Source organism: Mauremys mutica, chromosome 6, assembly GCF_020497125.1.
Source record: "Mauremys mutica isolate MM-2020 ecotype Southern chromosome 6, ASM2049712v1, whole genome shotgun sequence".
Taxonomy (NCBI): domain Eukaryota; kingdom Metazoa; phylum Chordata; order Testudines; family Geoemydidae; genus Mauremys; species Mauremys mutica.
In genome coordinates, this window is record NC_059077.1 from 122,803,748 (window position 1) to 122,820,375 (window position 16,628).

The window sequence follows — 16,628 nt, forward strand, 5'->3', positions numbered from 1 at the left end:
GGGGCTGGCAGGAGGCTCCTCGGGGGCCAGGGTGGTACTGGCGGGAGGCTCCTCGGGGGCCAGGGTGGGGCTGGCGCAGGGCTCCTCAGTTGCCATGGTGGTTGGCGGCTCCTGCTGGGCCCTGGGGCACAGCTCCTGGCTCCTTGGCTTCCTGCAAAGGAAGCCCCAGAGCTGCCTTCCCCGGCTCCTGCCCTCTCCTGGCTCTCTCCTCCACAGCTGAACCCGGGGCCACCTCCGTTTCGGCCCAGAAGGTGCCTCAGGGTCAGCTAGGGGAGCTTCCTCCTCCTCCAGAAAGCCAGAGCTGGGAAGTGCCAGCAGGACTCGATTCCCAGTCTCCCTGGCTCCGAGTGGGACCTGTTGTAGTGACTGACGGATTTGCTCCTTGTCCCCCATCCAAAGCCAATAACACATCTCTGGGTTGGCAGTCATGAGTTAGACCTTCTCAGCACCCCTGCCTCCCACAGCCCTCAGCTGTTCCTTGGATTGCGGTGGCTTGGACGGTAACAGGACTGGATATTGTTACTGGCTCACTGGGTGGTTCTAGCCAATGAGAGTCTCAGTCTAGCCTCAGAGGCCACACCCCCAGACACTACAGGTCAGGGTGGATTGATTTCATTCCAAATGTTTTGTAGTTGTATTTTTGAGTTATTTTCCTAATGAGGGATTGATTCTCATGACATTCTTAGTGGTGGCTGATGACAGAACACGGAGCAATGGTCTCAAGTTGCACTGTGGAAGGCTTAGCTTGGATATTAGTTCACTAGGAGGGTGGTGAAGCCCTGGAATGGGTTCCCTAGGGAGGTGTTGCAATCTCCATCCTTACAAGTTTTTAAAGGTCAGCTTGACAAAGCCCTGGCTGGGATGATGAAGTTGGGGTTGGTCCTGCTTTGAGCAGGGGGGTTGGACTAGATACCTCCTGAGGTCTGTTCCAGCCCTAGCCTTCTATGATGCTAGGAATAGGGATCCATTCAAACATGTTGACTTGCTGGTTTTGCAGGATACATACAAACAAAAAGGTTGACTGAACCATTTGTTTTCATTTCAAACAAACTGAGGTAAAGAAGTATCTCTAGTTCATGCACTGAACTGATTGTTCCTGCTCATAACGTCCTTTCAGATTTTAGAAGTAGTAGCTCACATCTCCTCCTCTCTAGCGTTTATTCATATATTACAAGAGGAAAAGAAGCCTTCATCCTTTTTCAACTCCCAATCAGTTTCTTACATTTGAATGAAGTAGCTGCATCAACTGGAATGAAGAAAATATTCTTTCTGCACCTGCAGAAGAGGCTAGTGCTGCCAAAATCTGGCTGAGTGTTTCAATAACTTCTGGACCCCCAGGTGCTTAGGCAATGACTTCCAACAGTTCAGTGCTTTGACATCTTCTGACACTTGGCAGCAAACATGGACTTCTTCATATAGGTATTTATTTAAATTACTTTAAGAGGCTGGAGCAACTAGAGGCCTTAACATCACTTGTCATCGTTTCAAATTTTATACTTGATAGATTAAAAAAAAAACTTTCAATATACATTTTAAAAACCCAGTTTAAATTAAAAAAAAATCTCTTGGGGGGGGGGGGGTTGGGTTGTGAAAAAGCCATTGATTGGTCTTGCCCTTGATTTTAGAAGAACTACTTCATCTGAGAGAATCAGAAACTGCTTGTATTTTAGTCAAGGAGAGGAGGCAGCAAAATTCATCCTAGCAGTAATTTGTTGGGCCTTATTTGCTCAGTCTCAAACAAACAAGTGTGCAAAACTCTAGCTAGTCTCTTTTATGTAGGCCCAGCTAAGAGGTGGTGGGAGGGGCAGGAATGCTGTCTCCGTCCCGGATCCAGTAGCAATTGCAGAGGATATTGCCACAAAACCTACATTTTACTGCCAAACTCTCTAAGCCAGTCCTCTCCTGCGCTTCCTGGTTTCTAAGTTTCAAATCCACAAAACCTTCCCCTTGACAGTCACTGCCCAGGTGGTGCAACAGACAGAGGAACCTGAGCAGTAACATTGTGACTCCAGAGGTAACTCAGCCACCTGTCGCTCCCTGACTCCACTAACCCTGAGCATAAATCTGAAGCCTGAGCCCTGCCTTGGGCATCGCTCCCACGGAAACCTGCAGGCTCATTTACTGACTTATGCAAATCACCTGTGGAGAGTTAGCACTGACTGGCTGAATTCACTCTCAAGTCACAATGCCCTTCAGCTTACAGCACGAATGGAAGGGGCACAGGGTGGAAATCAGGCTTTTCTGGTGGCCCGTTTTCCAATGGAGAAGAAGGGACAAGAGGGAAGGAGGAAGAGGGAAGCAAAATGGTCACATTCCAAACGCTCCCAGCGAGTCACAGATTAATTCCAAGCCCAGAGGACACCACTGTCGTCTGACTTTATCTTTCACTTCGGCCACAGAATGTGCCTCAAAATAATTCCCACAGGAATTAGAGCAGATTTTTAGTAAAACACCCAAGCTTGATTTTGAAATAGGCCAGTTATGGAAAATCCAGCACAACCCTCAGTGAATTGCTCCAAACTCTGATGTTAAAAATGCTCCTCGCCTTATTTCCAGTGTGTATTGGTCTAGCTTCAACTTCCAGCCATTGTCTGCTCATAACCTTTATCTGGTAACGGGAATATGGAGGCTTGCTGCAGCAAGGGTACAGGGCTCTGCGAGGTTCCCCCTGCCCCGCATCTCTGTCCTGCCTGGCTGTTGGCAAGGGAGCTCTGTGAGGTCACAGACGCCTCACTCATAGAATCATAGACTATCAGGGTTGGAAGGGACCTCAGGAGGTATCTAGTCCAACCCCCTGCTCAAAGCAGGACCAATTCCCAACTAATTGTCTTTGCTCAATGGGCTGAGTTCCTGCCAAAAGCTTTTGTGAAGTCACTGCCGCACCTACCTTTCCCTGGCAGGCCTGACATCTGCCCCTGGCCAGCCCAGCTGGATGTTTGAGCTGCAGCCCGGATCACCCCACTTGCTCAATATTGAATCTGGGGAGCAAGCAGGCTACCCAGTAAAACAGCAGAGTCTGTTCCGCACCCCACACTGAGCTTTTCATAGAGGCATCAGTTGTGAAACAATTCAGTCTCCTAATGTGGCCTTTATTTCACGGGCTATGAAATTTCACACTCTTAGCACCCTATTGAGCCCAATTGCTTGTAATTCACTAAAAGGCACCTTCCCAACCAGTTATAATGGTAGGACACCAGGAAACAGAGACTCCCCCTCTCCCCTGGGTAATTTGTTCCAGTGGCTAGTCTCCCTCACTGTCATAATTACATTGGAAATTGACAACCTCTGATAAGGGCCAAATTTATGACAATCTTTTAAATAATTTAAATAGAAGAGAAAAAATAACATTCAGTAGAACATGTTCACTGCCAAGCTTTTCAGACAGTTGCACCACTTATGTGATAGCTAAGGCCCTGGAAGCAAAGTTAGCTGAAATGCTAACCCAGCTTTGGGCAGCAGTAGCTTCCTTGAAAGGTGCAGAAAATATTGTCTTCCTTTCAGTTTATTCAAATCGTTCAGTTCAATCGACTAGTTTGTTGAAATTCAAGAAAGCCATTGGGAATTCACAAAACAGGCAAACTTGTTTTCCTCCCTCAATCTAGGGATGAACACTAGGGGATAGATCTACTGGTTCATCAATCTAGAAACTCGTGGAGACAAGAATGTATCATTTCACTTCACTAACCACACATCAAATTGCCTTTGTTTAAGAAATCTGTTAGTTTGAAATGAAAAATATTTTGATACAACTTCTTTCTTATGCTTCTCTTTCTAGCTCTGGCATGACCTTGCTGTGTGACCAAAGAGAGGTCACTTCTTTTCTCTTTCCCTCGGTATCATGGGGGATGGAGAAAATTCTCTCAGTCCTAGCAGGAGAGAGATTTGAGCAAGTCAGGCATGTTACGACCGTCGTGCGCTAAAGGACAATGGGCGATTGTTGTTTGGGGTAAGAATCCCAACGGATTTGTTACTTGTCCCCCAACCAAAGCCAATAACACCTCTCTGTATTTTCAGTCATGAGTTAGACTTTCTCAGCACCCCTCTGTCTCCCGCAGCTCTCAGGTGTTCCTTTGGTTAGGGAGGCTTGGATGCTAAGAGAACTGGAATTATTTTACTGGCTTCCTGGGTGTTACTAGCCCATGAGGGTCTCAGTCTGGCCCCCCAAGGCCCACACTCCCAGACACTAAAGATCAGGATGGGTTGATTTCACTCAAAGTTTTTTGTATTTGTATTTTTGAATTATTTTCCTAATGAAAGATTGATTGTCATGAAATCTTAGAGCTGGCAGATGACAGAACAAGGAGCAATGATCTCAAGTTGCAGTGTGGAAGGCTTGGATATTAGTAAAAACTTTTTCACTAGGAGGGTGGTGATGCCTTTGAATCTGCTAGGATAGAGTCCCCTATCCTGTACTTAGAGCCTATATTTTTTCTTACCTTCTACAGAGATGACAATGTCTTTGAAACAAATCCACACAGATATGAAAAACACACGCACAGAATCTCCTCTACACCAATGTCTCTTGGTCCTCAGCGAGAGACCGCGAGATGGAGGCTTGCTGCAGCTAGGCTACAGGGCTCTGCGAGGTTCCCCCTGCCCCGCATCCCTGTCCTGCCTGGCTGTTGGCAAGGGAGCTCTGTGAGGTCACAGACGCCTCATCATCTTTGCCCAATAGGCTGAGTTCCTGCCAAAGGCCTTTGTGAAGTCACTGCCACACCCACCTTTCCCTGGCAGGCCTGATGTCTGCCCCTGGCCAGCCCAGCTGGATGTTTGAGCTGCACCCCGGATCACCCCACTTGCTCATTACTGATTCTGGGGAGCAAGCAGGCCACCCAGTAAAACAGCAGAGTCTGTTCCGCACCCCACACTGAGCTTTTCCTAGAAGTTATGAAACAATTCAATCTCCTAATCTGGCCTCTATTTCACAGGTTATGAAATTTCACACACTTTGCACCATATGAAGCCCAATTGCTTGTAATTCACAAAAAGGCACCTTCCCAACCAGTTATGATGGTAGGACACCAGGAAACAGAGACTCCACCTCTCCCCTGGGTAATCTGTTCCAGTGGCTAGTCTCCCTCACTGTCAAAAATGTGTACCTACGTCTCATTTGAATTTCTCTGGCTTCAGCTGGCAGCTGTTGGTTCTTGTTGTGCCTTTTTTGGCTAGATCGAATTAGCCCTGCCCCATGAAATGCAATCTCCCTGTCCTGCTGGACCCCCCAGACAGGAGAACCCAGTAGGGGCCTCCTAGCTGTTTCTCTGCCCGGCTGGGGACAGGACTTCCTCTCCGCGGGGATATCAGACGCACCTGCAGAGGCAATGCATAAGTGAGTGCGCTGCATCAGCCCGGCGTTGGGCTCAGGGCTTTGGCCTTGGCGGCTTCTGCTCCAGTCACGTCTCTGGGTGCCCGGACTCAGAGCTTCTGGCCCCCTGTGGCTGCAGCCAGTGCTGGGGCACTGGGCTCAGGACTTTCATGCCCCTCCCCACTCCTGCTGGCGCTCAGGGTGCCTGGGCTCAGGGCTTCTGCCCGGCCTCTGCAGCAGGGGCTCGGGGCTTCCCTTGCAGTTCCTTCTGGGGCTCAGGGGTCCATTTCTCTGGATGCCCCGAAAATGGTAGGAGCCGAGGTGCTCCCAAGTAGTAGGTAGGAGCTGAGGTGCTGCCAACAGCAGGGACCCACCTGCACATCTGGGAACCTCCTCTAGCTTCAGAAAGGTTGCTGGCTGCTGCCCTTGGAGTCCAGGTCTGAAGGCAGCACACAAGTGAGGGTGGCAATGCTGTGACCCCCCCCCCCAACAACCTCTGAACTCCCCCATTCTCCCAGTTTGGTCGGGACCCCCATGGTTACAATACCAGGAAATATCAGGTGGAAACCATCTGAAATGGTGACGTCGGTCAATTTCAAGGCCAGAGGGTTTGTAAACCAGTGAGCCCTGAATTTGGTAGGGACCTGGCTATTATGGAGGCCCGAGCAGGTTTGCACTCCCAGTTCTCCTGAAAGGCCATGGAGAATTCCTGCTGCCTGAGAAACTTCCCAGAATAAGCTACCAGGACTGGGGGAGAAATGAAGGAAACCAACCAAAGCCTGAGCTAGGATGGAGAGCATGGGCGCCAACTTATATGGGCTCCTGGGGCTTTAGCCCCAGGAATATTCACAGTCAGGGGCTCTGCTCCAGCAATATTTGGAGCTAGTTTTCTCCCCTGCTCTGGGCTGCCGGCAGCCGCCGCGAGCCCAGAGCCTTTTAAATCCCAGCCGGCAGCTGGAAATCAGAGGGCTCTGGGCTGCCCGCTGCGGCGGGGAGCCCAGAGCCTTTTAAATCCCAGCCGCAGCCAGGAGTCAGAGGGCTCCGGGCTGCCCGCAGGGGCGGGGAGCCCAGAGCCCTTTAAATCCCAGCCGCGGCCGGGAATCAGAGGGCTCTGGGCTGCCCGCTGCGGCGGGGAGCCCAGAACCCTTTAAATCCCAGCCGCGGCCGGGAATCAGAGGGCTCTGGGCTGCCCGCTGCGGCGGGGAGCCCAGAACCCTTTAAATCCCAGCAGCGGCCGGGAATCAGAGGGCTCTGGGCTGCCCGCTGCGGCGGGGAGCCCAGAGCCCTTTAAATCCCAGCCGCGGCCGGGAGTCAGAGGGCTCTGGGCTGCCCGCTGCGGCGGGGAGCCCAGAGCCCTTTAAATCCCAGCCGCGGCCGGGAGTCATAGGGCTCTGGGCTGCCCGCTGTGGCGGGGAGCCCAGAGCCTTTTAAATCCCAGCCACGGCCGGGAATCAGAGGGCTCTGGGCTGCCCGCTGCGGCGGGGAGCCCAGAGCCCTTTAAATCCCAGCCACGGCCGGGAGTCAGAGGGCTCTGGGCTGCCCGCTGCGGCAGGGAGCCCAGAGCCTTTTAAATCCCAGCCACGGCTGGGAATCAGAGGGCTCTGGGCTCCCCGCAGCTGCCAGCAGCCTAGAGCCCTTTGAATCCCAGCCCCTGGCCACTGATTGCCCCCTCCCCAGACCCCTGCCCCAACTGCCCCTCAGAACCCCCACCCCCTATCTAAGCACCACTGGTCCTTGTCCCCCGATTACCCCCTCCCGAGACCCCTGCCCCTAACTGCCCCTTGGGACCTCAGCCCCTATCTAAGCCTCCCTTCTCCTTGTCCCCAACTGCCCCCTCCTGAGACCCCACCCAACTTCCCCCCAGGACCCTCCTACCTGTCCCCTGATAAACCTCCTGGACTCCCATGCCTATCCAATTGCTGCCTGTCCCCTGACTGACCCTCCGAACCTCTGCCCCATCCAACCCCCCCTGCTCCTTGTCCCTTGACTGCCCCCCGGAACTCCCTACCTCTTCTCCAACCCCCAAACCGCTTACTGTGCCACTCAGACCAGCGTGTCTGGCTCCGTGCAGCTCCAGACAGTTGCTGCCATGCTCCCCCATGGAGCCCACAGCCCTCTCCCACCCCCAGCACCTGCCTTCCAGATTTGAACACCTCAAAATTCAGGAGTGCTCAAGCTCGGTTTGGGCAGCTTTTACTTCATTTCTCCCAAATCAGTTTCCCCTGCAAGGTGCCAACTGAAGGTGTTGGAGAACAGAGAGATTGGGTGGCCTCCTAATGCCTGGAAAAGAGACAAAGGCCGGAGGAGGGAGTGTCAGTGCCTGTGCGGATTTCTGGGAAGTGCACGGTGTGGAAGGGAATGCTGTGATGCTTTGGAACAACTCCATACAAAGCCAGTCAGGACTCTGGGGGAGCCTCCTCTCTTGGAGCATACTGTCTCCAGGGAAAGAAGCTTACACTTTCCTGGGTCTGACCTCAGCGCATTCAGCATGCCCTTCCACATCATGCACTTTCCACAGCGAGTCTGCCCAGGCTGGTCCTGGGGCAACCAGAGGTCCCTGCACCCCAACTCCGCAGTCAGATGTGACTCTCAGCCAGACAGTAAAACAGAAGGTTTATTAGATGACGGGAACACAGTTTAAACAGAGCTTGGTGGTACAGAAAACAGAACCCCTCTGTCAGGTCCATCTTGGAGGGTGGGGAGCCCAGAACCAAGTTCTGGGTCTCTCCCCATTTCCCCAGCCAGCTCCAAACTGACACTCCCTCTGGCCTCTGTGTCTCTTCCGGACAGGGAGGCCACCTGATCTCTTTGTCCCCAACACCTTCAGTTGGCATCTTGCAGGGGAAACTGAGGCACCCACACAGTATTCAGAGAAAATATTAAGAACATTCCCATTTCATCACAACAGGTGCAACAAAATATAATACTGTATATTGAAGTAGGCAAGTGCTGCTTCTGACTTTCCACTTTTAATTGACCCTTGTAATCTTGTGGCGCTGACGCATTGTAGCTTCATTTTATATCGGCTTACAGGGTGGGAGCGGGGGGGTACCACCATTTTGGGCCCCACCAAAAATTATACAAACCTGCCGCCTATGATGGAGAGCATTGATCCAAGCCGTGTTTGAACCCCTCCACCCCCACCTGCCTGCCCGCAGTGAAACGGACAGAGGGGCATTGATTTCTAGTCGTGAACTTGCTACAGACCGTGGGCTTCAGCACAAGCCATACAGCCCATACTCTGAACTCTTGGATAAACAGCAAAGCTGGCTTTTCCGAAACCTTTCCCCTAGTGCTCTGCATCCACTTGGGATTGTGCCCAGCACGATCCCTGGGAAAGCCAGAGGGCCCTGCACCCCAACTCTGCAGTCAGCAGTGACTCTCAACCAGCATAAAACAGAAGGTTTATTAGTTGACAGGAACACAGCGTAGAACAGAATTTAGCCCAGAAATCAGTGACTTTCAGCCAAATCCATCTTGGGGGAATCCCAGGCCAGACACCCTGGACTCCCCATTCCAGTCCCCACGAAGCAGAGTTCCCAGCTTCCAGTGACCCGACCTTAGACACCCCCGTTGCTCCTCCTCCTGGTCTTCGTTTTGCTTCCCAGGCAAAGTGTCACCTGGTCGCATCCCTCTCCTGGGTCTCAAGTTACAAAGGGCACCGGCCATAGCCTACGTGCAGGCAGCTGGAGCAGCCGTACCTGCCCCCAAGGGTTTCAGCCACAGTCACACACCTTTATCCAACCACCTAGGCATTGGTGCAGCACACAGGGAAACTGAGGTACACACAGTATTCATGCAAAACAGTAAAACTCACAGAGGCTTAACAGTAAGACTCACATAGGCTCACATACAACATAACAAGGGAAAATCTCCACTTTGTCACAGTCCCATTGTTGAGGGATTGCTGATACTCAGCCAGTTCTCTTTCCCAGTGACCCCAAAATAACCTAGTATATCGTCACCTTTCAATCATCTCATTTCTCACTCAGCCAGTGACTCAAATACAATACTGGTAAGAGGGTCATCACTTACCATCTGTACGTTATTAGAAAAAGAATAAAACTGGGTTTATAATTTTAAAAGGTTGGGTTTTTTTCCTCCTAAATACAGAATATTGTTCTATAAAATTCATTATTGAAGCAAAATACGTTTGGACACTATACTGCTCAAAGAGAAAAGTCTGTTTTCCCCTCATGCTTACATGACCAAAAAATCTGCATGCTGCCTCTTTACAATCTCCAAATGTTTCACTTAATATTACTTGTGTCCATTTTAGAGGAAAGAATAGGACCTAAAGTTGGGGTAGGGATGTGCAAAAGCACCCAGCACCGGCCTAACTCTGTTTCTGTTGAAGTTATTGCTAAAACTTCCATTGAAGTCAATGGGAGAAGAGTGCATCAAACACAAAAGGCTTCTGAAAATCCCCTCCTTGTTGTCAGCAGCAGTTCTCTGTATCTTCCTCTAGGAGCAATCTAAATCTTTTGAACTTCTGACTAGTGACCACACAGAAACAATTACATCCGCTGTTTACGTAGATAAGTTAACCTTTTCCCCACAACTTTCTCTCTGTGTGTCCTCTGAAATCTAGTTTGTGGCAGTTTTTCCTTTCCTACAGACTCTAAAGATACTACAGCATGTCAAGCAACACTTCAAAAAAAGAGAAGATATTTCTCTTTACCTCGGAGTCTGTTGCAGAAGGACATTCTGGTAAGTAAAAATGTCAAGTCTTTCCTTTTATCAGCTAGATGCATGGAAGGACATGATCTGCAACTTGATCTGGTTTGGTTTTCTGACCAAGTAGAGAGAAACAAGAACCAGCCACGGTGTATATTTAGTCATTTACAACAAATTTGCTCGGTTGGGAAAAGTTTGTCTTCTTTCTGTTTAGCATTCAGTATAATTCATATAGGTTTGATCAAAATTGAATAGAATCTCATTTTCAAGACTTACAAGGGGGAAAAAGCATTTTCTATGTGGTGTTCTTAGAAGACTAGAAGTTACTGAATTTCAGTTTAGCAATTGTCCAGTGCACCAGGACTTCTGAATTATTCAGTGCACTGGTGATGAGCAGCAATGCCCATTGGAGCTGTATTTCAGACACTCTGACTGAATGCCTCATGCTGATCCCCTTAAAACTAGTCTGTACTTGCCTTGAGCCATATAGGCTAATCCTAACCTCTTAGTAGGGCTCCAGTTGAAGGGCAAAATGTTGTCAGTACTTGCTGTTTATTAAGTTCAACTGCTTTTCACACAGCTCCCCCCCCCCCCCGCATTTATCTGGAAGCCTTCTTAAGTGAGCTTGACTCATTAATGGGAGAGAGGCTCCTAGTGTTTATCAAGGCAGTCTGAGTCTTTAACAGGAGCCTTGGTCTCTTAGATTGGGAGTAAAGCAGCATTATATTTTTAAATGCTTGGATGAAAAAACTCAAAGCTAAAGTTGTGATAATACCATGAACGATGTCTGCTGCCTTTTGTAACAGAATGTAAGGCAGGGTAGAATGTACTTTGTTGTGGGCAGGATTGGGTGAGCGAAAAGAAAAAAAAAGACTGAAGTAATTTGTGGGAAAACACTAAATTTCTCAACAGTTTGTCATAAATAGCATTTCAGCGATGTAAAGCAAGTGTTCCTTTTTTGTAGTAAAGGTTTTTAATACTTACGTTTAAATGAGGGCTAGAAAGAGATTTGATGTCTATTATAACAGGGTTTAAAGTATTTTCTACATGGTTTAAGCAAGATTTGTTTTATTCTTTTTGTTGTAAAAATTGTCTGGATTCCATTAATATATTAACTGATTTTTTTTTAATAGCATGGGGGAATCTGTCTCTCATGTGGGATTTGTGGGATCTAAGGGTTTTACAGATGGGAGCAGGATAAAAATGCAAGAAACAATGCGGGATCAGGTGGGAGTGGGTATTGCGGAGCAGGATGAGAGCAGGATTAAAAAAATAATGCCACACAGGGCTCTAGCCTGGAAAAGGGAGCCCTGGAAACCACCGGAGGGTGGCACCTTTATGTGGCAGGTGCTGTTTTTAGTGTGCAGTACATGCAAGTAGGGGGAACAGCTACAAAAGCACGTGGTTTATGGAGACTTCTAGTGGGGAGAAAGCCATGAAACACTGCTCCCTATAGTCTGCTTTCTCTCTTGGCTCTTCTCCTCCTGCATAAAGAGAGGAGAACATGAGGCCCCCAGAGCTTTTGGTGGCCTTGCTGTCTGTCTTGTTTCATTCCATAGCAATGTAGAATGCATCTTAGGATATCTAACATCCTGAAAGAACAAAGTCTGCTGCTAGCTAGAAAACATTCTTTCATCTCTTCAGATTAGAGGCAAATAATTCACTGAGTGAATTTCACCTTCACATATTGATGTCAGATAACATTTTCAAACTTGGTCATATCTTCATTAACTTCTTAGCGATTATCTCTTGTCCGCCAGCTCACCCTGGCTAATTGACTTATGTAACTGACAAAGATTCTGATCCTACAAGTAAGTACACTAGCATGGAGGCTGAATAAGACTCTGAACAGGTGCAGAAGTCCATGCCCATGAACTTCCTTGCAGGAAATAGCAAATTGTAAGTTTTACAACTGACTAGCAAAGGAAAATAATTAGTCTTTGATCAATAGTCAGTCACACTTACTTGATTTTTCATGAGTATTTGCATTGTTAAAGCGTTAGCACAAGATCATTCATGGAAAGCAAATATGAAAAGATCAAAACACACTAGCACTGAAATTCACTTTCCTGTTGCAGCTACAGAATATGAACACTCAACCACAGAACTGTTCACTGAACTGAATTGTACTTGTACCTCATATGCACTAACATAACAAGCCTGTGAGTGCTGACTTAAAAATTATACACCAAAGCTTCACTATATTTATGTGGCTCACAAATTCTTGGTGCCCTTCCTTTTCATTTTGGTCTGTTCTTAATTTGAACTTGAGTAATGGTGATAAGCATTAGGCCCAGATTTTTAAAGAGATTTAGATGCTTAAAGGTGCAGGTAGGTTCCTAATGAGATTTTTCAGAAGCATCAATAGACTTTGGGTGCCTAGGTGCTTTAGAGAAACCACACTGCTCATCTATCTGCGTGCTTAGACACCTAAATACCTTTAAAAAATCTGGCCCTATGTTTCTAGTAATTCAGATAAAACCGGAAGTAACATTAACATGTCAAATTGAGATTTTTTCAGCATAAATACATACTTCTTTGTTTGCATGGTACACCTCTACCCCGATATAACGCTGTCCTTGGGAGCCAAAAAATCTTACCGTGTTATAGGTGAAACCGCATTATAAGGTGAAACCGCGTTATATTGAACTTGCTTTGATCCGCCGGAGCGCGCAGCCCTGCCCCCCCGGAGCGCTGCTTTACTGCGTTATATCCGAATTTGTGTTATATCGGGTTGTGTTATATCGGGGTAGAGGTGTACTCAGTTCAGATGCTTCCTGACTTTCAGGGTATGTCTACACTACAGGATTATTCCGATTTTACAGAAACCGTTTTTTAAAAACAGATTGTATAAAGTCGAGTGCACGCGGCCACACTAAGCACATTAATTCGGTGGTGTGCGTTCATGTACCGAGGCTAGCGTCGATTTCCGGAGCGTTGCACTGTGGGTAGCTCCTCTTCAGGGAGGAGTACAGAAATTGGTTTTAAGAGCCCTTTATATCGATATAAAGGGCTTCGTTGTGTGGACGGGTGCAGGGTTAAATCAGTTTAACGCTGCTAAATTCGGTATAAACACGTAGTGTAGACCAGGCCTCAGTCTCTGGTGCAGTTGGGCTCACCCTCTGAATCTTAAGTCACTGCTTTACTGTCACAGAAAAAAATACTGTTGCTGTGCATACGTGTTAGCTTTGCTCCAAATATTAGGGGCATGTAAACCCTGGTTGCAATTAATTTCCTTAAATCCCTGCCCTGTTTGCAGATGAAGACAGGAAGAAAATAATGTTATCTTATGAATATTAAGTCCTGCTTACCTCAAAACCTGGTTATGATCACATCACAGCTTGTTTATCTTCTCTTCAAATTCCACATTTGCTTGCCTTAGAAGCGTTCTGAAAAGAGAAGAATTGTTTTTCACATTAAATGGAAGTTTGAAAATAAAATTTTCAACAAACTTAATTGGATCTGCTGACACACAGTACAGATTTTTGGATCTAATCTGTCTTTCCATATGCTCAATGCACTGCTCTAATAAATTACATATTTATAAACAATCTAGTATAGTATTTTTTTTAACGTTTTCTTCTAGTTCTGATCTAGTTACAGCTCACCTTTTTGTCCAGGTTATTTGTACAGTGATAATGCCTAAAAGTTAGTCTCCAGTAAGCATTGGACATCCTAGAGTATTAGACACTACAAAGTAAAATATAGTCCTTGTCCCAAAGCTTAGCTACCATTTGATTCAATACCTTTTTCAGTGGTTGTGGCGTTTTCCCCTGAAACTAAGTTTTCAGACCATTTTAACATAAGGCTATTTCCCCTCCTGGTGACTCATTATAACTTGGGGGGCCTAAGGTACTGAGAGATGGCAGGGATGTGTCTGCTGTTGTGGATTGGAGCGGGAGGAGAAAGTAAAAGCATAAATCAATTTCTGTATATTTGGTTGCCAAACTTGTATCTAGGCAGGTACTTAAAAACTAGAACTCTAATTTCCATTGGGAAGGAAATTCTGTTTGTGCCTTTCCTTCTTTATGGTGCCTACCTGATGCTCTTAGTACATGCCATACTTCTGGAGATCATGTTTGTATTATGTTTTTAAAATATTTATTACAAGGAACAACTAAATAATATATTACTTTTTGTCTAGATAAAATGTGTGATCAGATCAGCGATGCTGTCCTTGATGCCCATATCAGAGTTGATCCAGATGCTAAGGTTGCTTGTGGTAAGTACTCTTTGCTGATTAAGAAAAAATAAATTTAAAAGAGTAAAATAAATAATACTCTACATTTGCATAGCTTTGCATTCAAGGATTTGTTTATTAGATAGCCAAAAAGCCACAAGTCCATAATCAAGAAAGAAGACAACTTTGGCTAAAAGCCCAAATGGGTTCAGTGTTAAGTGAAAGCAATAGTTACAAATAAAAAAAGGAATATATACCAAATGGAGAAGGGGGAAATAGCACTGATTATAAAATAGAAGTTCTGAAGTGTCTCAAGGAAGCTAAAAACACCAGAGAAAAATCCAAAGCTGGCAGGACTAAGGATAATAAAGAGTTGAAGTATATTGGGGGGGGGTGGGGAGATGTGTTCAATAAATATTTCTGTTCTCTTTTTGTGATATACTTGTATCACATGAGGATGATGAAGTATTTTCCAGTCTGTTAGTAACTGAGAATGACATTAGACAACATCTGCTAGGGATAAATATTTTAAAATCAGCAGGCCCCGATAACTTGCACCTACAAGTCCTAAAAGAATTGGATGAGGAGATCCTTGGCTTGATGGTGTTAATTCTTAATAAATCTTGGAATAGCAAGGAAATTCCAGAAGACTGGAAGAGTATTAATGTGCCAGTGTTCAAAAAGGGGAAGCAGGATGTTCCAGGGTGTCTCAGGTTGATTACCCTGACATCACTCCTGGGGAAAATAATGGAAAAGCTGATACAGGAATCAGTGAACAATTAAAGGATAGGAGTATAATTAGTGCTAGTCAATGTGGTTTTATGGAAAATAAGTCTTGTCAAACAAACCCGGTTTTATTCTTTGAGATTACAAGTTTGGTTGATAAAGGTAACTTTGTGGATGTAATAAATGTAGTGGGTTTTTTTTATCAGACATTTGCTGTAGTGCTGCATGATATTCTGATTCAATGTTAGTATTATACAGTATCAATAGAGCATACATTATGTAGATTAAAAACTGGCTAACTGGCAGATCTCAAAGTAGTTGTCAAAGAGGAGTCTGTGAATGGGAGTGTTTCTTGTGAAGTTCTGCATCTGTTCTAGATGTGAGGCTATTCAAACTTTGAATCAGTGATCTAGAAGTAAATATAAAATCACTGCTGATAAAATTTGTAGGTAAACGAAAATTGACTAAGTGGTAAATAATGAGGAGGCCAGGGTAGTCATACAGATTGATCTGGATCACTTGGTAAGCTGGGCCCATTCAAACATAATTTGTTTTAATACAGACAAAATGCCAGGATATATATCTAGGACGAAGGAATGCAGGCCATACCTATAGAAGAGGGACTGTACCTTGGACGTCAGTGACTTTGAAAAGAATGCAGGGATCATAGTATATTGCAAAATTGGAGAGAGTGCAGAGAAGCCACAAAGCGAACTGAGGGCTGGAGAAAATGTCGAACAAACTTAAGGAACTCTATCTATTTTGCTCATCGGAAATAAGATTGAGATATGACTTGGTTACAGTATATAAGTACCTTCATGGGGAGAAAATACCAGGTACTACAGGGCTCTTTAATCTAGAAAAGAGCGGCAGAACAAGAACCAGTAGCTGAAAGCTGAAGCCAGACAAATTCAAATTAGAAATAAGGCACAGTGTTTTAACAGAGAGGGTAATTAACCATGAGAACAAACTACCAAGGGCAGTGGTGGATTCTCCATCTCTTGATGTCTTCAAATCAAGACTGGGTGCCTTTCTGGAAGATATACTTTAGTCAGGCACAAGTTACTAGGCTCACTATAGGGTAAATGGGTGAAATTTAATGGCCTGTGATGTTTAGGAGGTCAGACTAGATGATCTAATGGTCTCTTCTGGCCTTAAACTCTATGAATCTGTGTAGGATCTCAAAGCAATATATGTACACAAGTTAATCTTAACATCCCTGTTACACAGCTATTACTTTCATTTTACCAATCTGTTAAAGCTAGCTATATAGGTGAAAAGTTACTAGGTGAAAATGTAGTTTTGAAGGCCTCAATTTCACTTTCCATGAAGTTTCATAAACCAATTCTTTTTGCAAATGGGCTCTGAAATTATCTTCCAGCACCACCTTAATCTGAGACAGACATCTGCTTCATTAAAGTACTGCTGATACGGTGTTAGCAGTAAATCCAGTCTGAAGGTGCTGCCACAGATTGAAGGAGGATAGGTCAGGAGATGGAGTAGCTATTCTACTAATTTTTTCTGAGTTCAAGTGCAGCAAAATCTCACTTGAATCGGAATCATGTTAGGGCATCTCTTTAATCAGAAATCGGAGATGAGAATCACTGGAGTGTGCTGCTAATCTATAAACCTCTAGACAGCTAAGGCTTCCCAGTGAATCCAAGAGATACTGTCTGAAACTGAAGTTCACAAGACTCTCCTTGAGAGTCTGAAACATCTGTGTAGACAGCACCTCTGATA

The 16,628-nt window shown here is 46.0% G+C and overlaps 1 protein-coding gene across 1 annotated transcript in view; it reads left to right on the top strand.

Moving 5' to 3' along the window:
• Positions 1 to 9,880: 9,880 nt before the first annotated feature.
• Positions 9,881 to 16,628, top strand: part of LOC123372980 (S-adenosylmethionine synthase-like) — a 34,827-nt gene continuing 28,079 nt past the window's right edge. Inside the window, exons 1-2 of the mRNA XM_045021692.1 lie at positions 9,881 to 10,015; positions 14,127 to 14,204. Of these exons, the coding sequence (XP_044877627.1) occupies positions 9,943 to 10,015; positions 14,127 to 14,204 (151 nt within the window). The 5' untranslated portion in view covers positions 9,881 to 9,942. The remainder of the gene's footprint in view (positions 10,016 to 14,126; positions 14,205 to 16,628) is intronic.